The sequence below is a fragment of the Aptenodytes patagonicus genome, chromosome 23 (genome assembly GCF_965638725.1).
Source record: "Aptenodytes patagonicus chromosome 23, bAptPat1.pri.cur, whole genome shotgun sequence".
In the NCBI taxonomy this organism is placed as follows: Eukaryota; Metazoa; Chordata; class Aves; order Sphenisciformes; family Spheniscidae; genus Aptenodytes; species Aptenodytes patagonicus.
This window is the reverse complement of record NC_134971.1, coordinates 3,814,802-3,842,307: the sequence shown is the minus strand read 5'-3', so window position 1 is coordinate 3,842,307 and position 27,506 is coordinate 3,814,802. Positions and strand designations below refer to the sequence as shown.

The 27,506-nt window shown below is 48.5% G+C and overlaps 1 protein-coding gene across 2 annotated transcripts in view; it reads right to left on the bottom strand.

The window, feature by feature from the left end:
* Positions 1 to 10,689: 10,689 nt before the first annotated feature.
* Positions 10,690 to 27,506, bottom strand: part of GRIK4 (glutamate ionotropic receptor kainate type subunit 4) — a 212,423-nt gene continuing 195,606 nt past the window's right edge. For both annotated transcript variants that reach the window (XM_076358471.1, XM_076358472.1), the window contains 7 exons: positions 21,729 to 21,838; positions 19,404 to 19,577; positions 19,090 to 19,255; positions 16,472 to 16,697; positions 14,916 to 15,044; positions 11,970 to 12,088; positions 10,690 to 11,456 (listed from right to left, as the gene is read on the bottom strand). In XM_076358471.1, coding sequence (XP_076214586.1) covers positions 11,091 to 11,456; positions 11,970 to 12,088; positions 14,916 to 15,044; positions 16,472 to 16,697; positions 19,090 to 19,255; positions 19,404 to 19,577; positions 21,729 to 21,838 — 1,290 coding nt within the window. In that variant the 3' untranslated portion in view covers positions 10,690 to 11,090. The remainder of the gene's footprint in view (positions 11,457 to 11,969; positions 12,089 to 14,915; positions 15,045 to 16,471; positions 16,698 to 19,089; positions 19,256 to 19,403; positions 19,578 to 21,728; positions 21,839 to 27,506) is intronic.

Below are 27,506 nucleotides of genomic sequence, written 5' to 3'. Positions count from 1 at the left end.
CATTGGCAGAGTTAGAGCCATCAGCACATTACCTAAGCCCCAACTGCAAAGCTAAAAGCTGTATTAGGCTTAATCAGAGGTGCCCCAGACTATTACCGCTCCTAAAATTCAGCTACCCTGTCTCCCGTTCCCTGCTTTTCCTTGGTGCTGGGACTTGGTTCACACACAGCAGCTTTTTAAATAAAGCATTGGGTATGTATCTTCAAGACACTGGTGGAGAAAGACTGGCTGACTTCCCAACCTTGCCTGATGCAGGGTTATGAAAGATTCACATTACTGCTGTACGTCCTGGGGCAAACTCTACCATTGCCGCTATGTGAAAGGGTTCAGGGTTTTCGGGTGGCGTGGTCCAAACCACATGCACTATCTCCTTGTAATTCTGCAGTGTGCCACCCTATCATCCCTGGACTCCTTACAGTAGAGCACTGGCAGCCCAAGCTGTCAGCACTGAAATGTATGCATGGCTTTCACGGGACTGATTTCCCTTTAACAGAGAGAAAAACACTTTGGCGTTCTTTCTTATTACCCTGTTGACACAACATTGGTTTTATTTTGTTCCTATGCGGGCCAGCACAGGTGAACATTGCCTTGCTAATGCTCCGTAAAAAAAACCATCTACCCGCATGCTCTGAATGGCTTATTTGGTACTTTTAATACGTTCTGGAGAGACCTTTGTCCCCGTTTGGTTTTCCTTCTCCCCCTACTTGTCGTATCTGTTTCAGTGAGATAAAGAACTCCATTGCATTCAGAGGCTACACTCTTTTACTAACAACCCTCCTGCTTTTTGCACAGCTTACCTGTGCTGTTTAGTTGCTAGAAGCCAGACGGAGCATACTTTAGCTGGTAACTGGCACCAGCAGGCTACATTTTGATTTGAAATACATTTCAACTGCTGCTTTCTATAGTTACAGATCAACTGGATATACCAGATGTCTGTGCTAACCTCCGCTGGGTCAGCGCTGCAAGTGTGAGAAAGTGACCGGTGTATTCCCTGGCCTACATTAAAGACCATTTCAACGGAGACGGGACAAGTCAGGGAACCGTTAATATAGTCTTTCACCTCTAGGGGCTGGTTTGAATTCAGCCCAAGCTAGCGGTGATTGAACGTGCTTATCATCTGTTGGCTGTCTCATTGTTCAAATGAAATAAGTTTGATGGGTCTCAATTTGCTCTTCCCTGGCAGATAAGCTTTTACCAGCTGTCCTGGGCGACCCCTCCCTGGCAGGCTCCCCTCTTTCCCACCGCCGCCTCCCCGGGATTAAACAGGCCATGGGAACTGGAGTCACCTCTCGACTTGCTGAAAATTGCGTATGTTGGGGGGGGGGGAAAAAAAAAAAATTTGCGAGACTCTGGTCACACAGGGGCTACCAACGGCACTCACTAGCTGGAGCTAGTTCAAGCACACAGAACAAGTGCCACTTAAGAGGCATTCACCCCAGAGACATGTCCGTGTTAGGTGACAGAGCAATCCAAATCCAATTTCATTATTTTCATACTTTTAGAGCCAGACCTCATCAACCTCAGCAAGAAAAACATCCTCAATACCTGAAAAGCTCCAGTCACAATCCTTCCCTCATTACTCACGCTTCTAATGCGCCACAAATAAATGTCACCCACTGTCAAGGGGGGCACTTATCAGGGTCCGAGCAGGTTCATGGGTTCGTACATACTGAAGCCAGAAGGGAACCGCTGTTAACGTCCAGAATACAAGCCACAGACTCTCCTAATTTCACTCCCATCTGATCTGGAGCAGATCTTTCAGGCAAAAAAAAAAGCACATACTCTTGAAAAATTACCTGAGACGGAGAATCAAACACAGCCTGTGACAAATCAAAGAGTTAATTACTCACTATTAAAAAAAAAAAAGAAAAAAAAAGCAGGCCTCATTCTAGTGGGAGTGAAGCACCTAAACCCAATTAATTCCCAACCCACACTAATAACGTTCGACAGATCTCGCTGTGCCCAGGGAAGCAGCGTCACTGACACACGTGGGGACACGGACCCACCGAGATCACGGAATTTCTCCGGGTCACGCACGGAGATAATGGCAGCAGCAGAGGAAGGAGCATCTGGTAGACTCTGCTGCTTATCAGAATAATTTTCCCTATATTTAAATCACCAGCGGTTTTAGGGGGAGGGTGGGGGAGAGGATTTGAAACATACGCAATTTTCTACTTCTTTTCTGTAGCTTGCTGATCCTTTCGCTTCTGGGTTTGGCAACCGCAACTTTCTTCATCTTTGGAGATTATTCAATTCCTCACAGAGACTTCAATTTTCTCACAAATCTCTCTTCCTTTCACTTAATTTAAACATTTTTGGCCAATTTCATGATTTAATAATGAGAAATAAAATTGGAGATTTACTAAGTGTTGAGAGAAGACCTTTCATTTCATCTGGGGATTAAGAGAGGAGTTAAAGGTGTGAATCCTATTAGCCACGCTGGCCTAACCTGAGCTCCAACGTGCTAAAGAGCCCAATCCTGAGAGATACTGAGCACTCTCTGCTCCCATCGAAGCCAGGGAAGTCCTGTGGACACAGAGCGCACTGCAGATTTGGGCCCCTTAAGACACAATGCTAGTGTATAAATCCATAGCAGCACTGTCTCATAAATATTTTGCTAATAACTTTAAAGCCCGACTTCATTTATTACTACCGCCAGCTGATCAAATCCAAGCAGCTTCTCACTACACCATTAATTTAAGGTAACAATTCACTAAGATCTTTGGTTCTGCATAAGCGCTTCCCAAATCACTTCTTCGGTCTCTGTCAATTATCTGAGACTAATGCACCTTGAAGTTACCTTTCAGAGCAAACATTACTCCACGGTCATAATTCTAAAATATTATCAGTAGCCAAAAGATAGGAATGATGCAGCTTTCAACTTCAGAAATTCAGACTGCACATTCAAACGTAGAAATAAAAAAATAAATCAGTATGGGTGCAGTCTGAAGATCTATTGGATTTTCATAATTTGGCAATTGCTAGTCATGTTCACAGGACCAAATGGACCTTGAGCCTTTTATTAATTTGATTCCATTTTCTGGATAGCTACTATTAGATAAAGGCAGCTTTCTCAGGTACTGCGGCAATGGTACTGGCCATCAAATTACGTCTGGCAAATCAAATCTCACGCACTCGGGGCTAGACTCGCTCAGCTGGCTGCTGTCTCACCCTCCCCATCATGACGCAGCTTCTCTCCCAAACTTGGGCACGCGGTGCGGGATGCAGCTGACCAGGCTCGCTCTTCTTCAGCTGACCTGCTGCACTCGGGAGACTCCCCAAACCCACGTGTGATCTGCTGTGCCAGCCCCCGTCCTCTCCTCTGATCCCCCAGCGTGGCATCTCACGCATTGGGAAGTGCCGCGGCATGGCCAGGTGCTCGCTGGCCCAGCCTGAGCAGCAAGAAGGGCGAACATGGGCATGAGTTATGCCCAGCGCCCTTCTCCAGTCGACTCTGGATCTGTCCCTGCTGCGCAGCACAGCATGGCACCCATGTGCTGCCCCATTCGGGACACATCTCATTTTGGACCATGATTTCCACTCTGTTCAGTCAGACAAAAAGGGCACCAGCAGACAGAAATGAGTCCAGACATGAGAACGGCTAGGTCTTCCTCTGCCAAATGCTCTGGATTCGTAACTAGTTGCTACGATGAGACAGAAAAGTGCCGCTGCTGTCTGATTTTGGAATGGGACTTTGGCTGGGAGAACAGGACAAAACAGAGTGAGAAGCTGTCTTTTCCTGTCTTGTGTAACAACTCCATTACAGGTCTGGATCTCACTCGGAGAACGATGCTGGCTGAGTATGTAGGCTGCCAGCATTCATAATAATTAACCATTAATGTTAGCAAACACTTGGCAAATCTCCACCTGCTTTCATCCGGATCTGCCAGACCCCCTCCAGTCCCACACATTAATCCAAAAAATTTCCTCCACTTCTATTCTCTGACAGGGTATTTAGTAAACACGGTGAGGTTGGGAAGTACTCGGGTCATCCCCATTGTACGACGCAGAGTGGAGGCCCAGGGAGGTAAAGCCCCAACGAGCGCTGCTGGTGCAGCAATAGTTGAGCAGTTGTGGCCTCCCACCCTGCAGTCAGCACCCTCAAACCCTGCACCATCCTCTCTCTGCTTGGGTGGTCTTCATCCCTACCTCACTGTCAAGAAAGCCCAGGCAGGAAAGGGATGCAGGCTTAGCCCGAAGTCTGACACTGATCAGCAAGCTGGTAGAGCGATAGCTCTGCTGCTGTTCTCGCTGCTGGGACACGACGGCCACCACAGGCAGAAATAACCGTGAGCAAAGCGTGGGCCAGCCAGAGCATAGCGTCCTCTACGAGAGCATCTCCCATTGTCCCTGCTACAGCTTGGCGGCATTTTTGCCATCCAGTTTTGCCATCCTTGCTGCTGCTTTCTAACAGCTCCTTGTGGACATGATTTTGTCCAAAAATCCAAAGCCCCCCCCCAAAGAAAGGGGGCTTCATTCCAGAATACTGATGCCCCCTTGAAATACAGCGTCCACATAGGGGAATTATAATGAAACAGCTTGGTCAGAGTAGCTGTTATGTCTGCTATACCAGCAGACTTCCCCCACAAAGACACTCCCTTACAAAACTCCATTTTTACATTCAAGGTCTAGCTTCAAAAAGAAATACCCATCCATTTGACCCAGTCACATGGCCAGCAGCGTGTCGGGGCCATTTGAAACGGCCAGCAAACAAACCTTCCTCGCAGAAGAGAGCAATCTGGCTCACAAGACCTCAGAGCGTGGACACTCGGTAGCCTCCTGCTAATGTCTGGCTCCCTACCACGTCGTGACCTCCATTTCAGCTGTCTGAGGGCTAAAGATGTTGTGGCTGATCAATGGCTCAGTAATAAAACCAGAGGCTGTGTGTTCACCTCCTTGGCCCAGTTTAGTTCAGCAAGCAATAATCAGAGCATCCTCTACAGCTGTGCTCACTACCACGCAAGGGTATTTACTGTAGACTGGAAGAACAATCAGTTTTAGGCAGGCAGATCAGACATCTTAATGCTCACCTGGGAATGAGAGGTCTTTTTTCTTTTCCTCCCCTAGTTCTTTCCCCTCATTTGCATTCACTTTTGGCTTCAAAATAAATTGCTTTAAATCTCAGCTCAGCAAGAGCTAAGCCTAAAAAGCCAGAAGACTACATTCATGAACATTTCCTGGGAGTTCAGGCAAAAGCCAATCTGAGACCTTTTTGCTGAGACTGAGCAAACATGAGGAGGAGTATTTGGGGGATGAATAGGGAAGAGAAAGGTGCTTGGAAGGCAGAGATAGAGGAAGAGAAAAGCAGGAAGATAACAGGTTTGAAAAAGCACGGGTCTCACCCATACGGGTCTAAATTGCCTTCTCCTCACCAATGTCAATGAAATTCCCCCTTACCTCAGTTAACATTTTGTCCCAAACAAAGCAGCAAGTCCTCTCTGTTCTCCATGCTGCACACCAATTTGGATTTTTAGCAGCCACTTTGGACCGGCTCCCCAGCAGGCATAGCCCAGCACAGCTCCCAGTTGACTTAGAGGAGCTGAGGATGCGACTCCGCAGGAGTCCTGACGGGCCGTGAGAAGAAGCTCCGTCTGCCAGGAACGGCCCTTCTCACTGCCTTTACACTCCAACAGACATTTTCTCTCCCTTGCACCCTAAGCTCAATACAAGAGAAACCAAAAACACAAGCACCACAATAAAAACAACAGAAAGGATTAGCCTGTACAAATTGATCAAAGCACGAAAAATACTATTCCAAAACAGCCTAAGTCAAGAAACAAGAAATGTTAGGTGTTTCCATTGTTATAGACCCTCATTTATCACACTGGAAAGGGTACTTTTTAAAGGCAAATGGCCAACTAGTCCCTTTGATACATGGAGATGCTTCAAGATAGGTATGATATAGAAAACCTAGGCAGAAGATATGTACCGGCTAATCTGACAGTTATCTCTTTTACAGCCAGCTACTGTCATTTCAGTCTTTGAGAACTGCCAGCTACACTGATAACTGCAGACCTAAACACAGCAGAGGAGAAAGCTTTTGTTGATTAAGCTAGCCTCCTTCATTTTCTTACTGATCTGGCCTCAGCAGAGCTTTCAGAGAGCCACTGTTGTGTGGCCCTTTGTGCTGGTGATGGACTGCCGCACACCCCCCCAAGACAGCTGCATATTGGTGGCGAGGCAGATGATCCTCATCTGCTGGCTGGAATGCTTTCTGGGATGAAACGTTGCAGTCCTGCCACAAATCAGACTATTAACAGATTCCCTCTTAGAGGAAAAAAAAAATCTCCCTGAAAGATGCATAAACCTGCCCATTGTCTGATCCAGCTGATACGAAGCTGATTTTCCCAGTGTGGTATCAAGTTCCAGAGGAGCCTATTTATACTGAATTCATCAGCGCTACTTTGTACCCAGAAGAGTTCAGCTCTGTATTTTCAATCAGTTAGTGGCCATCAAGCTCTAATGGGGTTTCTGGAACTGTGGGTTCTTTATCCTCTGTTCAGCAGGCGTTTCGGCACGCTAAGCCATTGCTCTGCTAGCTCTGTTCAAGTTGCAGCTCCTCGTTTCAGACAGACGTGCTGTCCCCTCACGGTTAGATATTCAGCAAGGAGGGACAAAACTCAGCAGACTTGCAAGTGTCAAGTGTGAGCCCAGACTTACTTTTTGCATTTCTGATGGCAGTTTGCAGTTCCTTTTGCAGATCACTGGCCTGATTCTACCTCCACTTATGCCTCTAAGGTCATCGTGGGTATTTCCCTTGCTTTGGAGCAGTGCCTCACTGGCAGGCTCTCCTCCTGATGGGCAGTGCTACTTTTTCCCCTCTAGTCAAAGGCACCATGAGAAATTTCATCACCTTTATTGGATACACGAGTGAAGTAGAGGAGAGAAACACATATCTTGCAGGTAATTAAATCACAGACCTAAATGAAACAAAAGCCGATGGAGGGGACTTCGGTCACTCATGCCAGCCTTTTCATGGCCAAATCGTGACAGCTTCACCCCGAACCTAACACCAAAGCAGCCCACCTTTGCTTCTTTGCTCTTTCATAAGCTTAGAAACCAGTCATCAACCAGCCTCCACCAAGGAGACCTCGCCCACAGGTCCCTGCCTTTTCCCAAGGGATTCAGAGTCATCACCCAAGAACCATCAAAACCAATTAACCACGTTCCTGTGTCCAGCCCCGCTACGCTGTGCCCACAGCTGCAGTTACCAGTGCTGTAGGTATCTCCACCAGCTTACATATGACTGCTGGGACTCACACACCTTCCAGACCCTTTCTGTAACTCAGGATTTCAGCAAAGCAGAACAATAACTATTCCCTTTGCCTCTTCCTCCACCTTTTGGGTCACTTACCTGGTGAGGCACTTAGGGTTCAAGGAGAGAAATGGACTTGGCAGGGCAGAAGCAGGGAAGATGTCTGTGGATCTGAAATGGTTAAAAATATTCCTGCCTCAGGACCACTAAGGTCCAAAGGGTTCAGTCTCTATTTTATAATTTATAGCTCACCATCTTTCCTCCTAAAGTCCTGTGGGCTCTCACGGTTCACAGAACAACCCTTTTCTATTTTACTTACACCACTGAGTTCAGTAAATGCCCCCAGGCTAGTCCAAGCCTTGTTAATACCTTCACCCATGCAACCTCTGGGGAGAAAATAGCTTTTTATCATTAGGTGAAAATGGAACTGCCTGGAATAACAACACAAACATGGGTTTTAGCGCATGAGGAGAGATTCCAGGCCTTTTAATTAGGAACCTGCCAGACTGCTGTCAACCCAGCCAGGGTTGGAGAATTGGCTGTCACCGCAGGGGGAGAGGCAAGCCCTCAGCCCCGCTGCCAGGCTCCCTGAACAGAGGGGCAGCAGGAGGATCAAACAAAACAGTCAGAGGGGATAAAGCAAAGTATTACATTTTAATTGATCTAATCTTTGGCTCCCAGTGGAATTTGCAGAGATATCTTACTAGAATTACTCAAGTTTTATCAGGAGACGGCAATACTGGGAAAGTGCCTTTTGGACGGCAAACCACTACAGATCTTGAACTGCATTAGCATTGGGACCGGCTGAGCAAAAGAGCCCGCACAATAGTTTCAAAGATAAAAGCAAAATCTGGGGAGAGAGAGAACGTGTGAGATGTAAACCGATCTGGGCACGCAAATGCATACGAGTACACACCCAGGCATATGCATAATGCTGTCTGCTGTGGGGTCCCTCCAGTGTGAAACCTGTAGGTATTTACTGGTGAGCAGAAAATACAGGACCTACAGAGACACTAGAAAAGGCATCCAAACGACAGCGACTTTTATCCATCCGCTCCTCTTCTGAGGTCCATTTCTGCTCTGAGTGCAAACACTCTGAACATTTACAAAAAATAAAAAAATAAAAGAGAGAAGAGGGCAAGAGGGACATGAAAAAAATCTCCTTAAAATACAGACCCAGATATAAAATACCATATGGGTGGAGCAAGCTAACAGGAGAGATAAAAAGCAAAGACAGTGAGAAACCAGGTGGTTTCTCATCATTTTTTTCCTGACATCCTCTGTCTGAGCAGATGACTGCAAGATCTTTGGAGAAGCAGAAGAATAATGTCTGGCTCTGTCAAGATCCCTCTTTATTCACTGTGGTGAAGGGGTGAAAAAACATCAGGTCTGATAAATGATTCATGGAGCCTTTCCTTTTGCTAATCTGTAAATAAATTTTAAAAAGCAGCTTCTTTTTGATGAATATATTCTGCTGCTCGTAAAAACATGTCGGCCTTTAAACACAGCACAGGCACAGTCAGATGTCTCTAGTGTTGCTGTCAGTACTTTGAAAGCCCAAGCCTGGCTCCTTGCAGAGTGCAGGGATGGAGGTTTTGCTGACTTACCTCAGCTGAGGATCTGCCCCTACGATCCCATGGCACTGGATTCCCAGGCTCTGGTGAAGCCTTACCTCATCTCATGCTCGCACCTTCACCCCTCTGTTTAGTCAGGGAGAGGGTAACATCCCGCAGATTTACAGATATGAAGGCCAGAAAGGACTTTTATGAACATCTCATAGGACATCCTGCATAACAAGCTCTAAATCCTCTCCTCCTTGTTGCACAAGCACTCTCCGAGCGTGCATGTTTTACTGTCGCTGTATGGCAGACGCTTCTTTTCACACGCTGCTGGAAACAACAGAACAATCCTAACATGCCCATCACCATGGCATCGCATCCCGTTCCCCACACATCCTCCTCAGAAACATCTGCTGGAGACAGGCTCCTGCCCGCGATAACGCGATGGATTTGACCCGCTGTACCTAACCCTCAGCCCCTGGTCAACTGGGCTCCAACCAGCAGGTCTGGGAAGGCTGTAACTGCCATGGTCCACATCGCATGGAAACCTGGGCCCCCTGGACAGACTGCACTGCTGCTAGTTATGGGTTCCTTCCCCCCTTACCACCACATATCTTGGCCTTTCATTTTTTTGGCCTTTTCTTTTTTTCTCCCATTTCCATTCAGCTACAGATAACGGCAACACCACGGGCGTAGACACACTCAGGCAGCGGAGACCTGCAACAGCCAAAGCACCTCTTCCCTTTCAGCTGGGGAGTTGCTGGGTTTCTCCCTGAGCAGATGGGCCTCGAACTGTCTCACGACTTTTGTGAGCGTGGACAGGGAAGGAAAGAGGAAAAAAAAGCGTGATTATACAAGGACATCTTTTATTTCAGTACATTCAAGACAAAAAGAAAAGAAAACAATTCAAGAACAGGATGTACCTTCACTCAAGGCTTTATCTCCCCTGCCCCTCTCCATTGTCGTCTCTTTCCTTTTACAATCAGAAATTGCATAGAATTTGTTTTTCAATCAGAAAATTAAACTCGTCAATGTAAAACCCACGTCTGTACCAAGCAGAGGGTGAGCTGCTGCTGTTGCTAGGGAAGTAAATATTTTCCTTACATCAGATCCCGGGCTAATGGTTTTCTCAAATGCTGTGCGGCATCGTCGCTGCTAGACATGGGCTGTAAGTCATCCTCGAAGCTGAGGGTGCTCCGTGGGTCACGGACAAGGGGAGCTCGCGAGACGGGGGCAGAGCTCAGAGTCACTTGTTCGGGAGCATGCAGAGCACGAGCCACAGATGCTTTGGGGAGCGGCAGTGGGCAGCAAATGCCACCTCCCTCCGCTGGCGGGAAAGGGCAGCCTTCCCCAGCACTCCCACTCTCGCCTGCTCCCACCTCACCTTCCTCAAAAGGCTCCCCCACCCACATCCCAAAAACAGAACGGAAAAAAAGCAAAAGATAACCCCAGAACTAAACAAAAGACACAGAACCCCTGAAATTCCAGGCGTTTCAAGGCCTCTTTGAGTTCACTGTGTTCGTTGGTTGGTTTTTGGCATTTTAATATATATATATATATCTGTGTGTATATATATATATTTTAATATATAAGTATTTTAACAACTCCTCAGATGGACTTTCAGCAAATGCTGCTATCTCACGGGGAGTGTGTCCCATCCCATCCTTCCCCCCCTCCCTCAGTCCACCTGCCACACTCTGAAAAGGAAGAAGATATCAGCACCTGAAACCTGGTGCCTTGGAGACTAGGTCCTGACGTACCCAAAATAAACCAAACCAAAATGATGACTCCTCCCTTCCCATCCCTTATCCACATCAAATAAAAAGACCCTCCCCCCCGCCCTTTGAGAACATCCCCCGGTAAGTCTACGTGATGGCAAGACGGCGCCAGCGTCCTTTCTCCTGGCTCTGGGGTGGAGAAGTTCCAAGAACCGCTCTTGCCCCTGGGTGGGCGATATCTGCTACACCAGTTACCCACCACGTCCCTCCTTCCCGCCGCGGAGCCGCGTGGTGGCACGGAGCCAACTGCTGGAGACAGGCCAGCCAGAGGACCTCGCTCCTGCTGCGTCAGGCTTCCATGAGACACGCGTCCTCTCGGACGCCGAAACCAAAGCTGACCCTCTGGCCAGGCCTGCGCGTCAGCCCAAAGGTCCGCCTTGCTCTGGAGAAGCTGGGTAACTGCTTTTAATTTAAAAACAAGTTGACATTGTACAAGTCCATGTTCTGTAAAATGGAACAGGACCCTCTCGGCCCACCCCAACACCCCCTGCCCCAGCGTTACTCAGGCTCGCTGCTGTTGGTGGTCTTCTCCCACTCCAAGCTCTCTTCGCTCTGTGCAGGCGAGCCCGCAGACGGCCGTGCCCGGAGGCCCTGAAACCTGCGGCACTCGGGGCACACCCGGATGTGCGTGCACCCTCGGGCGACCAGGGCGGCTTCTTGTGCCAGTCTTTGTGCCAGGGGATCTGGCTCGCCCCCACTGCACAGCTTCCCGTTGCTGAGCGTGGTTGTGCTGCGGGCTCGGCGTTCCTCTGGGATAACGGGGCGAGTCCGTACCATTCCCCCTCGCCTCCGACGAGGGTGGAAACTGTCCTTGCAGAGAATGATGTTGCGCAGCTCCGTCACCATTTCTTGGCACACCGACACCTGGAAGGCAGACCCGAGACATACTGCTCACCTAAGTAAGCTGCAAGCCCAGCAGTGCTGCATCTGCTCTGGTTTCTGATGCCAAAATGTTATGGACTCAGTTGTTAATCTGGCCACTGGCTTTCGACACCAATGCTCGGGCATTTATGCTTGATTTAGCCCAAACAGATTCCGCCTCTTGTCAGAGACCCTCCTGTGTTCTGGATCCCCAAATCAACATGAGACCCAAACCTATTGCAGGTAGAAATCCTCAGGTGATCCCGCCTCCAGGAAAGGTACCGGGATGTTGTACACATCCTTGATCCCTTCAAAAGCCCTTGGAGCATCCCTACAGCCTCGATCTTAGTAGGAGTGCATGAGAAGCTCGTGCATTTTAGACCCTGCCCAATGCGCCTAACCTTCTCGTGCATTTGAGGTCTCATTACTAGGAACGCTCATCTCAGCCTGGGTGTATTACTTGCATAAAATATTAATAAACACACACTATCCCCTCAGGACACTTTCAGGTCCTACCTCTGACTGTTCAGAGTGCCGAAGGCTCCACAAAAATTCCAGCATTGCCATAAAAATTGCTACGATTAAGCCACAGATGAGAACCACGAAGATTCCACCAATATTCTCCATTCCCAGGCCTAAAATAAAGCAGAAGAGACAACACTGTGGAGAGGCAGACGCAACAAATTGCAAGCATCGCTGTACAGAAATTCCAACTCTCTGCTGTTTAGTTGGCATTGCATACACCCAGCCAGGGACCAAAAACACATAGCCAGCGCTGTCCTATCAATAGCTAACCGCATGACTTGGATGGCAAACTGAATGACTTGCAATAACTGCACGATCGAAAATGCGTTCTCAGAAATGATGATTTTGCAGATAAACAGCAAGTACATTGGAGGGAAGTACAAAGCAATTTGTGGACAAATTGAAAACAGGAGAAAAAAATGAGAGATCAATTGGGCACATTAATCCCTGCAAATTATTAACCCAGCTCTAGTTGCTTTGAACTTCGCAAAGGAAGATGAGCAATGTTGTTAAAGAAGCGGAGATGAAGAAGACAAGAAAGGGCTTTAAAGAAAGCTGGCACCAAGAAAAGCTCCTTTGATTGCATTACAAAGTGCTGGGTGAAAAATGATTACAGCTGCTTGTATTGCAGTAGCAAGGAGAGGTTCCAAACAAGACCAGGACCCAACACTGTTTCACACCATACGGTGACCGAATGGGGTCCCTGCCACCCAGGGGTACCTGGTTACAGGTGGGGTGCTCTCTGCCCAGCACCCTCTGGCCCATGAGGAGGAAACGCCCCTTTCCATAGGGCGACTCATCTCACCTCCCTTGGACAACTCTCTTACAACGGGATGACTACCATCTCTACTGATCGTAGGAGCCATTCAGCCACCTCGGGCCAAATGCCGCACATGCAGACAGCTTCACTTAGGGGAGGGACTAAATCGCACGCGCAGCAGCTGCCAGCCCTGTCCTACACGGCTTGCGCTCCGGAAAGCTCACCGGCTGGAACAAAAATCCACCCGTCAAGAACCTGGCCTGAGCTTTCTGTGTGCCGAGGCTGTCACCTCGCTTCCCACCCCGACCCCTGTCCCCAAAACTGCAGCCTGTGCCTCCGTCCGGCCCTGCAGAACAGGACCGTGAGAGGAGCTGGGGAGCAGTGCCGGCCTCAGCACACACTGTCCGAGAAACGGCTCTTCTCTCCTGTACTTGATGGTTTTGGGTCTCAGGTGGACTGGGCCCCTCATTGGATTGATTACTAAAAAGCATGCGGTGCTTTGCACTGAGGTGACTGTATGAGGCCATTACTCAACAAGAACATTTATAAAAATCTTCCTCTCCCCTCTGTAGCATTAAATCAAAGTGTAAGAACCAATGATTTATTGACTTAATTTCTGCGTGGCTTTTAGACATAAAATCTCACCAAAATCCTTGTAAATTGCTGACCTGTTTTATTCTACAACTTCGGAGGTCACATTTCTCCCTCCTCCTCCGTCATTCTTTTGGCATTGCCTCCAGAGCAATCCAGTGACTCTGTAAATCAGCCCTCTGTAGAGATGTTTCCACTAAGACAGCAATTGCAGGGCAGAAAACATAGCCCATAATCACAATTTAGACCCAAGATAGAGGCCATCCTCTCCTCTCAGAAGCTCTCAAATTTGAACTTAGGGCCAGTACCTCTCTCTACATCCTTCTATCATTCTACCTGGGTGCCACCTCAGACATCCGTTCCCAAGCTCACCTGAGAGATATTTCCTTCCTTCATATACACATACCAGCAGGCTACACAGCCTTCCTCATTTCCCAAACTGAGGAAGTGAGCCATGACAGAGGGCACAAAACAGCAGAAAAACTCATCCAGGGTCACAGAGCGTGCCGGCTAGTGCCAGGAACAGCCCAGGAGCCTGCTTCCTAGCCGCCCCCTTCCAAAGCCATCTCAAAACAGCCCACAGACTAGATTCCACTTCAGAGTTGCTTTTTGCACAGTCCACGGAGGAAAAGACTCCCATGTGCCTGCTCGCCTTCAAAAGTAGCTTCTTTAATAGCTTATTGTCTTGCCCTGAGGCCTGATGTCTTACACTGGGCCAACACCGTCTGCCTCGAGACTAACAGCCCGGGCTGCCTGCAGTGCAGCACTGCCCAACAGGAAGCACTGGCTCACAGTCCCCGTGGGGTCTCATCCAGCCTAGCTCATGAACTGGACAGACACACACACCTACACCTGCTGCAATGTCAAGAAAACAAAAGAACTACCATGGACCCGGCTTGGCTCTCCGTCTCTGTGCTCAGAAAGGTCAGAAGACCGTCCTTTCAACTGGGGGACCTGCTGGCCTCCCAGAAAACACTTGCTGAGGAAAGGGTGACTGCCAAAACTAAAAAATGCAGCAACTGTGTTAAGCTGGCAACTGCTCTCATGCTGGGACATCAGCCTAATGTGGTAGCTTTTATGGCAATTTGCATAGCATTACCCAAAAGAATTTGCTCCTCAGTTTACAGATGTACTAATAGAGTCCTTGTGTCCCTTCCACTGGCTGTTTAAAAGGCACTTTCACTTTGAGCCATTAACCAGCAGGCCTGTGGTGGAGATCCATCTCCCTTGAAGGAACCCAGGATTTTGGTCTGATCCCTTTAGCCATCCATTTTCCCATGTAATGCTGCAGACATTCATTAGAAGCTAATTTACCCTCCATATGCCTCCAATATTTGTCATTTGGTTGTTCCTGCTATCTCTGCCCCAGGCAAAAACACACAGCATGAGGCACAGCAGAGCTGTTTGGCTTTCTCCTTGAATTGTGAAGGAAGGAATCTCAGGTCAGGAGAAGGGGAAAAAGTAATTCTCAGGTGGAAAACCTGGCAGCGCTCATGTGCAGACGGATGTTCATCCTTCCACTGCTGGCAAGGATGCTTCTACTGCCTGGTCCCTTCAGCACGCTACCGGAGAGCGGCGTGGCTTACCTTTAGCTCTGTGGTCCTCCTCTTTGGGGCACTTGCCTCCTTCCCACCACTTCCGCTTCAGGATTTCCAGGCGGTTGTTCTCTTGCAACTGAAGAATGGCCAGGTCAAACTCGTCGCGAAACACAGAGCCTGCAACACCAAGAGGTACGTGGTAAGGCACCGCCTTGGCCAGCCTTCCTCCCCACTCATCCCCGCCACGATGCCCTGCCAGTGCGCCCAACTACAAAAGCTCGTCTCTGAACGGTTTGGAAGGGACTTCAGTCCACGTAAGCCCTTGAAACCTGCAGCTTCCCTGCTGGGACTGTCAACCGGTTAACGTCATTTGCAGACGGTGATTTTGCCTGTCCACCAAGACCCACATAGGCCACTGAAAGAGGTCCATTACAAGGGGGAGCTTTGGCTTCAGGGGCAGGGTCTGAAAGGCAGTTCACTATTGCACTGCTGCTCCTCCAGACCACCGAGGTCCCTCTCCTGCCATTCTGCCTCCAACTTCAACCTTGCTCTAACACTCCTTCCCTCAAACTGGTGCACTGCAACAGCAGCAAGTTCAACCTACACACAAGCCCAAATGTTCATGGTAGAGGAGGCTCGGTACTGAGCTCTGCTGCAGTCTCGATGATGTCTGCTACCAGAGATCCCGAAGAAGGGCCGTGGGAAAGACCGCAGTTCTCCTGGTAACTCTGCACTATTGTCCCAGCGAGCAGCTTTCTGCTCTTCTTATCTGCTACGGTTTCACTGTTTAACAAGACAATGTGAGAACAAATTTAGTCCTGAAAGTAAGGATTTGTACTCACGATCAGGTCACTGTGACTTTACAAGCTTACGCATGTTAGCTAAACTATAGTGACTGTTTGTGTGACGGTTCTTATGTAATTCACCTTAACTTTGTATTGCTAAGTGCAGGTGCTTAAAGGTCAGGAACAAGGCTTCCTGAGCCTGCGAGACTGGCCGAAAGATCAGTCGATTGCTTGGAATAACAACTACTACATCCTTTTTCTGTGCTGCCCTGGGAGATGATGTTCTCTTGCTAGCTCTCACATTTGAAAGACAAAACCCCTGCATTTGTTAAGCCTGATTATTAGCTGAGATAGTCACTGAATTGCCCAATTCTCTGTCCTGGAGTTTTAAGAACCACCAGCTGTTAAGAAACTTGTGCTAAAAACTACAAGAATTGCAACAGCATTACTTTTACAGCACTTCTGAGATAAAACAAGGAGCACAAAACGATTCAAAAACACTGGTTCAAAAGGGACACAGTCAGCAAAGAGCATATATGCAGAAAATAAGCAGCAATTTTGAAACATCTTTCACATGAATTATTTAAAGAGCCGCAGTCGCGCGTCACATGGCTCTGGACCAGAGCAGGGTCTTGTACATCTGGCTCTGAGCGTGCGCCTTGGGCAACTGCAATGTATTTGATTTTCCTCCTGAGATAAAAAATGACCCTGGGCAGAGCCATGAACCGTGACATTGGCTTTAGAGCCGGTTCAGCCTTTCAAATGCTCCGGTCCTCTGCTGACAGCTGAAAAGGACTAGAATTTTTCTTCACTGCCTACCGACGGGCATGCCAATCCCGTAGCCCTTGGTGTCCAGAAGGCCCCCGACCTGCGTGAGGTTGCAATTGCGCTGACGATAATACTCGTTCATGGTGGACTCCAGCAGGAAGGCGTAATTGGAGTTCAGCACGCGCGCAATCCCCTCCTCTGTGCTCTTCACAAAGACGCTTGGCTGCTTGGAGTACATGTAGTTCCACATCCGCTGGTACGTCTGGTAGCGGGAGTTCTGCAGGAGAAAGGAGGCAAGCGCAGCTAAAGTGGGAGCATCTTGCTGTAACATAAACCCCAAGTTAGACACCACTATGAAAAGGCCACAATGGGGAAAGGAGTCAAAGCAGATTTGGTGCCAGATTCAAAAAGGATTTAGATGCGAAACCAGGACACCTCCGTTTATTCCAATGAGATTTAGAGGCTCAAATATCTTGGTGGATTTGAGACTTTGTTGGCAAAACTGGGCATGAAATGCATACCTAATTCCAATAGGTTCCAGCAAAGCTCTTTGCATAAATTCAATTTTAGAAAAATACATAGTTTCCATAACAGTGTATCAAAAACACACAAAAAAAGCCAGAACAAATAGCTCGTGCGTGGCTGACTTAAACCACCGAATGCTCCCTGTACAGCTCATACCCTACCGTCTGTCACTGTAACCTTGTGCTTAAACAGTTCACCAGCGTCAGAGCCAGACACCACCACCTTGAGAAGGGCACTGAGGGCTGGGGGCAGAGCCAAAGCTCTTTGGAGTTTGTTGCTCCCTGTATCCGGATTTTGGTTCACCCCCTTGTAAGGCAAATCAAAGTACCTGCTTAAGAGAACTGGAGCCTTTTCATTGACTGTGGTAAAGTAAAGCTCAACCAAGCCCTAAATCCTCAGACTTTGCTGATGGTTGAACCCACCTTGGTTTGATTGAGAGAAAAGCTGACTACGGTTAATCTCTCTTGCCTGTGCTGAGCAAAGAGTGAAACCTGCTTGCACAAAGACTGAAGATAAACACACTCTGGTCTACATTAGGAGTTTCTGAATTTGCCCCTTTCCCCTCACCCTTGCATTTCTGCAGCACACAGAATCCCTTATACCACCTCCCCTCCTGGCCACCACAGCAGGTACGTGACGTGCTGCCAGGCACCCCCTGCCATCGCACTTTCAAGGGCTCATTTTCTGCGGCTGGCGAGCGATGCTGGAGAGCCTCAGGGAATCTGCTGCTGACCTAGTTACTGTCCTCATCTGTCCAGCTCTGTCCTCAGGGTGCAGTCACTTGGGCAAGGGACAGACAAACAGGGTATGTGTTTGTTCCCGATTCACTGCACTTTTAGACCTTAATCCTGTGTGTTAGTGTCAGGGGAAACTGCTGCCAGGACAGGTTACAAGGCAAGGTGCTTCAGCAGCGGACACGCGTCTCATGCAGCCAGGAGCTGAGGGGTGGTGACGACAGCCTCAGCCATGCCTGCTTAATCCATCACTGCGTTTGACCCACCATCGTTACACCAGGGCAAATGGATCCCAACATGGTTTAGAGCGTTGCAAATGGTACCAGAACATCTTTTGCTAATTTCTTCTCTGATACCAGCGACTCCAGCACCCGCCAGGCAGCGCAGAGCCACAGTTAGGATTTTAAACTTGAAAGCCTTCCTGAAAAGAACTAAACGAGTGCCTCATATACAACCACCTTAGTCACTTGGGCTCTGTTCAGCTCATTTTAGAGGTAATGTTCTGCTTAAAAGTAGCTTTTTGCCAAACCCTGAAGGGTGTAAAGTTGGGCTGAAAAGCTCAGGCTCACTCGAGAGATTTCTCAGGCTTCCCAGTTCAGTTCAGACTCAGAAGGGGAAAGAAATGAGAAAAGCTTTCTCTCCTCTCAGAATTTCAACATGTAATAAATAAATAATCCTCAAGCAGTTCTTTGTGCATTCAGAGCACTGCAGAAAAGATTCATTCATTTATTTCCCTTCTGAATAGAAAAGGGAAGAAAAAAATTAAATTGGGCTAAATGGCGCGCATAAGTTTGCATACACTTGACTTATTTGTTTTCAGTGCCACTGACCACGTACAGACTCCAGCACTTTTACATATACTAGCCTGCCTGGGGTTTGCAAACGTTTCTTTGCTTACCCAGCCTGAGGGACTCTCATGTAAAAGCCAAGATCACATCAAAACCGCATAGAGACCCATGGAAATTTGACTGCAAATGCTCATCTGCTCATATAAGACCGTGTTATATCACCACTGTGACACAGGGATGCGTACAATTTCTCACCCATGTGGTGACACTCCAAGTGTTAAGTTGCTTTCTAAGTCCAAGCAGGAAAGTCTGCTCCTCCAGGGTCCAGCACAGATGTCCTGACCCTAGTCCTCCAGCATCCCAAGAGCATGCCAGCTGCTGTGTTACAAAATCCTGCCTTCCCTGTCCTCCGCCATGCCTCCCCCACCCCATTCATCCCATCATCACCCACTGTGGATCTAGCCCAGACCTGTGCAGCCAAGCAGCCAGGGGTCTCTCCAAAGGTCCCCTCCGTGCCAGAAACCGGAATGAAACAGGCATGACAGGCTGGGGCGACATCCAAATCTGATTAAAGGGTGTCCTCTGCACCTCCTGCCCCAGTTAGCAAAAGAATGAGGTTTACTTGGAAGAAGGTCATGCTGGAGCCGCCATGAATGGTGCCGTACTCGATGGCTGTCTGGTCAGCCAGGTCATCTACGGATTCGATGGGGACGTCCATCCGCTGCACGGTGAGGAAGGCTGCCAGATTGGCCGTGTAGGAGGAGATGATGATCAAGGTGAATGCCCACCTAGGGAAAGGGGAAGCAAAGATGGTGACCCGAGATTGCCCCATGGACTGAATCTGATCTCCATCCCCACCCTCTGCCTCTCCATCTGCTCCTGCCCAGAAAAGACCCACAGAAAAGCCTTCCTTAAGAGGAGGGCTGACCTCCTTACCAGACTCCACTGACACAGCGCGTGGATAATGCTTGGGGGGCAATGGTGGAGCCTTGCTGCATGAATCCCCCGACTGGAAACCACAAGCTGTTGCCGAGAGAGTACTGATTCACGAGAAGATTGCATCTGCCTTGTGAGCAGGGGTGGGGGCTGTACCACTCGTATGGTGTCAATCTAAAACAACAAGAAACAGGTAGCTCAAGTAATTCACTGGGAAATCGGCACTTTGGAGAAAAAAAAGCAAAAAAAGAAAAGCTGTGAAGCCCTAACTCTCCTGGAGGCAGATTTTTCTGAGGAGGAAACTCTTTTCTGTCAATTGGCGCCCAGGGCTCAGAGCTGTGCGAAATGCTTGCTCTAAGACTCAGAAGCCAGAGGCTTTCTTGTAAAGATTTGCAAAAGTTTTGAGAGGCTCTGCTGAAAATCTGGGCATGGGCTGCGGGGAGGCTGGAGCCCTGTGTACGAATTTGTACCGCGGACAACCACAACAATAATTCCAGATGTGCACAGACTTGATGTGAAACTGAAATCAAACATCTTCGGCTGTGTTCCCTGCTGGAGAATAAGCATCAATGGGAAGTTCAAAAGTGAAGTGCGTGAGACCTGTCTGCATGACACCATCGAGAAAAATAACGGTATTGGTACAAATGGTTGCTCTGAGAGGTCTGATTGCCCTGGCAAGGTCTAGGTCCCAGGTCTAGTTTGAAGCCAAGTGCTTGTGTTTCGAAGCATCACATACTTTCAGTGCTCACAGGGACAGGACAGAGGTGGGAATCTGAAATGACAGCCTGTCACTGAAGTGACTGTAGCCTAGCTCTCTTTTTTTTGCTGTTGCCAATCCTCGGTTCCCTGGTTGCTAAGAAAGTCTTCTAATTCCTATGCTGCAATTCATTATATTGCTAATGGTTAACAAAGCTGGTGCCTGGGAGGGTCATTCTGAGGATACTGCTAATACAGCTGCAGGACTCTGCCAGCTTATGCAGCATTTAACCAAAATGAGGTGTTTATTTTCGTTTCTGCGTCTCCTACCTCACTGTGATGCCAGCGAAGTGGAGGTTATTTCTTGAAGACTTTCTATGGTTGGATCAAGCACTGGCAGTAAAAAACACTGCTCTGGGAGAGTCTTCTGCAATTCACAGGGTCAAAAGCTCCTTACTGCTGAGCAAGGCAGAAAGCAGTGTCCAAAGCTCCATCTCCAGTGAGAAGCTGCGTAAAGGCACCTTTTTGGAGCATCATGTTTAAAACATGAGGAGGGGGCTAAAGGGGCACCAAATCTCAGTCTGCAGAGAGCGCCGGACTGCATTATTCAATGGTTTCTTCAGAACTACGTTTCTGAGGCTGTAACGGCATTCGAAAAAACCATTAAAGCCCTGTCAGGATGACAACTTTAGCCATGCTAAGGGACTGAGTGACAGCACAGTTCCAATTTTTGTAATGAGAACTGGGTATTAACTGTGTCCCGAAACAACCTTCAAGCCCTGAGCATGCTTTTGGGACACATCGCCAGGACACAGTTCAACTATGTCTGAAAAGGCCCATCTATGCCACCAACCATAAGCAGTTTGTTAGGAGGTCAGGGAAAACAGCAATGGAGCACAGACCCTGGGCCTCAATGGGAGACACGCTGGAGACAAGCGCTGTGATATATTTTAAGGCTGATTTAAATTAGTCATAGGGAAATGGAACTGCGAGCTGTCAAGTGAGGCTCTGCACATCAACCAAGAGGCTAAGGTTAAAAGGTTAAAAGGTATTAATGAACTTCCTTTTTCTGTACACACTGGGTTTTACAGGGCCAGAGGAACCAAACATAACTACTGGAATTTGCGTTAATATCTCTGAATGCATTTGCCGGTGCCTGCCAGCCTCCGCTCTCCTGTTCAAGACAAGTGGTTGGTTTATCTGTTGCAGATCAAGCATCTACAGGGAGCAGCACCACTTGCACAGCACCAGCCCTACTCCCAAACCTCCTCCCTCCCTTCCCACGCAGCTCTCGGCACTGGCACCCACCGCTGTGGCCAAGCACGCTCCTGAATCGTGGCACGCTGCTCCCGCCCTCCCCGTCACAGCCGTGCCAACGGCCATCCCAGGGGTGCCATATGCATTGGTGACGTGCCTGCGCGGGCCCTCAGCAGCAAAGCCCCAGTCCCCAGCTGGTGGAGGGCAGGGGGCTGGGACGCTTCTGCCCCCCTTACTGTGCCCTCCACAGTGGGATGGGGGATGTCCCCGTGTCCCCCTGCGCAGCCCCTCACCATGCATCGCCCCACGGGTCTGGGAGCGTGACGCTAGATGGCACCGCGAGGAAGGAAAAGGCAGCGCCAGTCACATTACCGAGCAACCAAGAAGAGGACGCAGCTGACAGCCAGGTAGGCGAGCAGCATGAAGAGCCAGACGCCAGGGGAAAAGGGATCCAGGAACGAGAAGTAGCCAGGTTTGCGGCCCTGGAAGGGAAACAAAAAGGAGTTTGACCAGTTTGTATTTCTGCAAGTTAAGTAGTCCATTCTGAAAAAGACGCAAAGAAACACACCTGCCCTGATGCTGGCAACGGATGGGAGCAACAGAAGGGAGATAAAGTAAACGGGGCTTTGCAAAAGCCTTGCAGGGAAAACAGGTGACACCAAATGCAACAAATGACCAAGTCCTGCAGCATCTCCCTGCTGGGATTCATCTCCTAAGACTATTCCTCTCCCCACCTCAACCACCTTTGTTCCTCCAAGCAAAGAAAGAAGTGAATTGATAGAAAAATTGAGACAATCGCAGCACCCTGCCCTCCCCACGGTAGGATGTGCTGCACCCCTTGCCTGCAGGGCCTCCGAGGGGGTCATCCCCATCTGGAGCCTTTGTCCACCCAAGCAGGCTGCACACCACGCTTGCTGGGCAGGAGGGGGCTCCCCTGGGAGAGCACGCCTGAGCTCGGAGGTGGGTGGGATCCTTTGCATGAAGCAGAGGGGGGAAAAAATATTTTTGTGCAGAAAAGGAAAAAAAAGAGAAGTTTGCAGTATTTCTGGTTTTCTTTCTTCAGCCTTGAAATGTTTCTTCTCTACAAAACTCAATAAAATTATTACTTTTATCTCAGGGAACACGATATTTTTATCTCCAGGATGCGTCAGAATTTCCTGTTTTTTCTCAGCAAACCACCTTTCCTTGAAAAGTAAGGCTTCACTGCTAGAAAAAAAACAGGTTGATCTTCTCTCAAAGTACCTTTATAATTTTCACAAGGATACTGCCACCATTGAAATCTTGTCAAATTTAGTAAAATTTGTGCAAAGGGAGGATTAATTTCTAGAAGTTGTTTCTCAAAAGCTGAACACCTCCCATTTTGGTGAGCGTACTTCTCCCGCCACCACCAGCTCTGCATATGCAGCTCCCCTGCAACGCAGCCTCCTCCAGGATGGAAAAAACAGCCACTAATTTACCTTTGAGCACTCTCAACGCCACCGTGGAGGACAGGGGGAAGAGGTCAATAGAGCACAAGCCGCAGGACTAAAGAGGTGCTCTTTTGCTCTCTGTGCGATTTTTAATATCCACGTGGAGCAGAAAGTGCTTTGTTTCAGCACTGTGCACCCCTGACACATCTCTCCCACCCCGAACGCTGCATGTGTTCAGGCAATGCTCATCTACCTGAGGCATCTTCTTTCCTTACCGTCTCCTCTGAAAGACTCCCAGCAAAAGCATGAACTCCCAGCGCAGGGCTAAAGGGTTGCATTAACCCCGTGGGAACGTGAGCCCTTTGCTCAGAGGAGCCAGTACCTTCCACCCCGAACCACAAAGTCAGTCCTGGCATTACAAAACCTCAAGCTCTACAGTTTCCCCAAGCACCTGTACCCAGGAAGCTGTCCACGAGTCAGAGCTCCTGTGAAAGCTTTTACTGTAAAGTCAGAGTGGAAACAGCCTTTTATCACATCTCGGCCAGGCCGCCAGCGTATTTCTTAATGGCACCTTGCTCTGTTGTGTGCTGAAAACGTCTATCACTGTTTGCTCAACGCAGCTCACTCCAGCAGCCGTTTCCCAGCACTTGCAGCACGGCAGCTGCTCCGCTGTAGTTCGATCGCTTTACGCAAAAGCTGCTGCTGGGGATCATCTTTGACACACAGAGGCCTCATTTTTCCCTAGTCCACTGCCTTACCTTGTCCATCTGTGACACCACATAAACTAATAATAGCTGGTAATAAATAACACCTAACCTCAATTACATAGCAAACCCAGAGCATCAAAGACCAGAGTCCTGACATTTTAGAGCTGTGCTTAATCCAAAGGCGGTGAATAATTTTCTGTTTTCACAAAAGTCCCCAGGAAACATAGCTGCTTTTTTTTTTTTCCTTCCCCAGACTCAGAGCAGCACTTTAGATTCCATTTCCATTAAAAAACACTGGTTTACTACTGAAGTATTCCTCATCTTATGCAAAACCTGAATTTCACAAGGTCTTGTAGTTCTTCTGAAGACTAAGTTGTTGCTAGAAAAGGCAATAGTTGTTGCACAAAAATCTTCCTCTACTAAAAATATCTAGGATACTGTGATATTCTCAGCTCCAGTCACCAGCCGGGACCGTAACACATCTCAGAAACCTCCTACAGCAAACTCTGCCCTGCATGAAGTAAAGAACCACCACACCGTAACATCCTATCCCTGTATCCTTAAGGACAAGATGAGTTTGAGCTTGGGATCTACATTAGCATTTTTAGAGAATCTGGCTTATTAAGCCTTTTAACAAATAGATGAGTTAAGAATCAGTGGTTCAGACCATCCTGCGTCCATTTTCAGATTAATTTAAAGTTACTTCCCAAGCAAGGGTTCAGGTTCTCCTAGGTATAATTCCAGAGTCTTTCTTTAAGACAAGGTCTCTCTTCCGTACCGGGTTATCTTGCTGTGCTTGGTATAAGCAGGTGGGGTACAAACAGTGAAAGATACTACGTTCTTCTTTTGTCCTTTCCCTTTTTTTGGTCAATTGCTGCGGTGTTCTGCTTTTCCTTATATTCTTCCCAGAAACCCAGAGAGAGACAAATGACTGCTACAGCCAGCATCTGGGCTCAAACCAAGAGCCTTCAGAGCCAGAGACGCTGCTGGAAACTACAGCAGAGTCTGTAGAAACTACAGAATCCCGGAGGGATTCACATTTCCAGTAACATCCTTTGCTCGCCTTGCTGGAGCTCCTCTCGCTGTTTCAGAGAGGTGAGACCATCTCACAAGTCTGCAGGCTCCAAGGTGCCCTCCCCTCTGCACTTCTCGCTGATCCCATCCAGATGATCATGGACTTCTCGATGCCAACAGGAAGCCAAAGGTAGGCAATGTCAAAGCTCTTCTCTTTAGCGACCGCATGGCTTTCCTGGATGCCCCACAGGCCCCTGGTTCCCTTTTTCACCTAGAGCTAAACTGGCTCAGCTGCCTCTCTTCTTCCACAGGTGTTTACACACTCAAGAATGAAATGAGGCAATGGGAACCTGCAAGGTGTGAAGGGCACCATCTGCCCTCGGCCGAGCAAACTGGAGCTTCTCAAGCAGAAGATCATTCCGGGCGGCTTATCCCTGCTTGGCATCCCAGAGCTGGCAAGAAACTCCCAGGCACTGGCAGTGCCTCGGCTGGGGCTCCCTCGTGAGATGCTCCTGTAACAAAGTTCCTTTCTGTAATTAAGGCCTTGATGTCTTCTCTATGTTTCTGGGGCAGTTTGTCAATAAATTACACTCATTAAGGAAACTGCGTTGGAAGCTTTAAGTCTCAGGCTTGGCAATGACTCTCTCCTGTGACTTTACAGTAGTAGTAGTTCTGGTTCTTTTCAGCTACAGTCATTTTCAGGCTGCTGCTACATATTCTTTTCATTCACAGTTGTGGATAAGAATAAAGATATTCTGTTCCCACGGAGGGCACAAACTCTCTCTTATCTGTCTGTTTTGAAGATGGGAATGACAATATCTGGAGTCTGTCAGATATTTTTAGCTGGTCCCAATACAGCTTTGTTAATTGGAAGAGCTATTTTTCCTGGAATAGAAATGTTCAAAATGTCCAATAATTGATGAAGGCCTCCTGCAAATCCTCTGATGGAAGCAGGAGAGATTCGTTTACCCTCCTCAGTCGTTCTTGGAAGTCTTCATTTTCAGCCAGAGAGAACCAGTTTTCTGGGCAGATACCGATGACTGAAGAGCCTGAACGTGCAGGACATCCAGGAAGAGGAGGAGGAGTGGAGCTATACGGCATGGTCCTGGGTTTGTCTGTGTTCAGGTCCGTAAAAGACCTTATGACTCCCTGCCTGCCCTGCACACACACAGAGCCTGAAGGGACCCCAGCACTCGCCTGTTCCCTCTCGCAGAAACAGTCAGCCCTACCTATGTCATTTCTCATAGACATTTGTCCCTAAAAAAGGCAGGCAAGAGAACTCTATTCTGTCTCTAAGTCAGAAGGAAAGCAAGAAAACTCAGCTTGGAAAGGCAGAAACGTTGATGAGTGCTAGGTATAACTGCAGTGCATTTGGTCTCACCAAAACAAAGCGTGTATATTCTGGGATGACCACGTCTGATCCAGATCCCTCCCTCTCCAGGGTCCTTTCTCTGGAGTCGATAAGCAAAACCCAAGCACAGGCTGCTGTGAATCCTGAGTCTAATTTGGGGGTCACCAGATGGTCCACAACCGACGGGGCAATGCGTACCATGGCCCCGGGCACGCCTGGGGCCAGCGGTTGCTCCCATCCCTGCTTCAGTGAAGCAGGAGGCTTGCTGGCAGAGAAGCACGGGTTATCAGGAGGGGTGCTCAGCTCCTTGGCCTCGGCTGTCGAGCCTCCTCTAGCTGGAATGAAGGAGCTACTCATTCAGTCCTTTCCATTTCATGTCTTCTGCAGCAATCAAGTAGAAACACTTTAAGCCTCAGTTCACTTGGCCTAAACTCACCCATTCCAGTGTACTCACCAAATCTACGTTTTCTCATCTTAAGGTAGAGCACAGTAAGGACTTTCAGGGCTGATGAGCCAGAATCATGTGCTAGCTAGCCCCTCGTTCCCTGCCATAGAGGCAGGTATGTGAGCAAAAGCGTGTGTGTGCTACAAATAAACCTGACTTTCAACATCCCTCTGTGCAGAAATGGCACTGGGCACCTGATTTCAGCCGTTTGCCAAGCAGAGTGACTGCTCAGGACTTGTCATCTATCTCCTGCCTTCCACGGCTCCCACCAGCTGGTCAGAATGGGAACATAATAAAACAAAGCAAGCTTTTTCTCTTAGCAGCCTGCAAGTCAGCCTATTAGAGTCCCCGTGTCAGAAATCCATACTTGATTATATCACAACAAGTGAAATTGAGAAAAATGACAGCCCCATTTAAAGCTGCCATATTTGGTTATGTGTGATAAGAGACACATGCACTGTGGTGGCGGGGTTGGCGGGGTGGGGAGGAGAAAGGGGGGAGAAATCATTTGCCACTGGAGTTACATGGAAATTAAAATAAAATGTCATCACACTGGGAGGAGACCAGCACATGGAGGCAACTCCTCAGCAAGAGATTTATTTGTGGTTATTTATTAGGTTACGTCTGATCTGCACTGTGATTAACATACGTCAGCTGCAATTTTTGACATTGCAGAGATGTTTGTTGCGGTGAGGAAGGGAAGGGAGGGGAGGGGATAGGAGCAGATGGGGCTGTGGGGCTGCCTTCCGCTGCTCTGCAAACCACATCCTTAAAGAAAAAACAGAGCAATTAGCTATCACGCCTTTCCTTGTTAAATAAATATTTACCAGTTTAATTAGTTAATTGCCATGCAGCTCTCGGAAACTCTCCTCAAGCTAAGCAGGGAAGGTCTGGACAAAGAGGGGCCAAGTGCTGGTGAGGGAAGAGGGGGCTCTGAGCTTTCCTGCTGGGGAGACCTTCCTGCTCCTGGGGAGGGCACGAGCCCAGGCTGCCTCTGCCATCGTTCCTCGTGGCCTCGATGCAGCAAAGCAGGGTTCGCTGCGGGGTGACCTGGCCTGGGAGATGCCCTGCGTCTCCCTTGCAAGCCTGCCTGGGTCACTGGGCAGCCCTCCTACTCAAAGTCCTAACTGGGTCCTTCGTCGGGCAGCTGAAGACCAAGTCCTGACCGACGGCAGGGGACTATTTGCCAAACACTTTTTAAGACTGTAATTATTAATCCTGTTC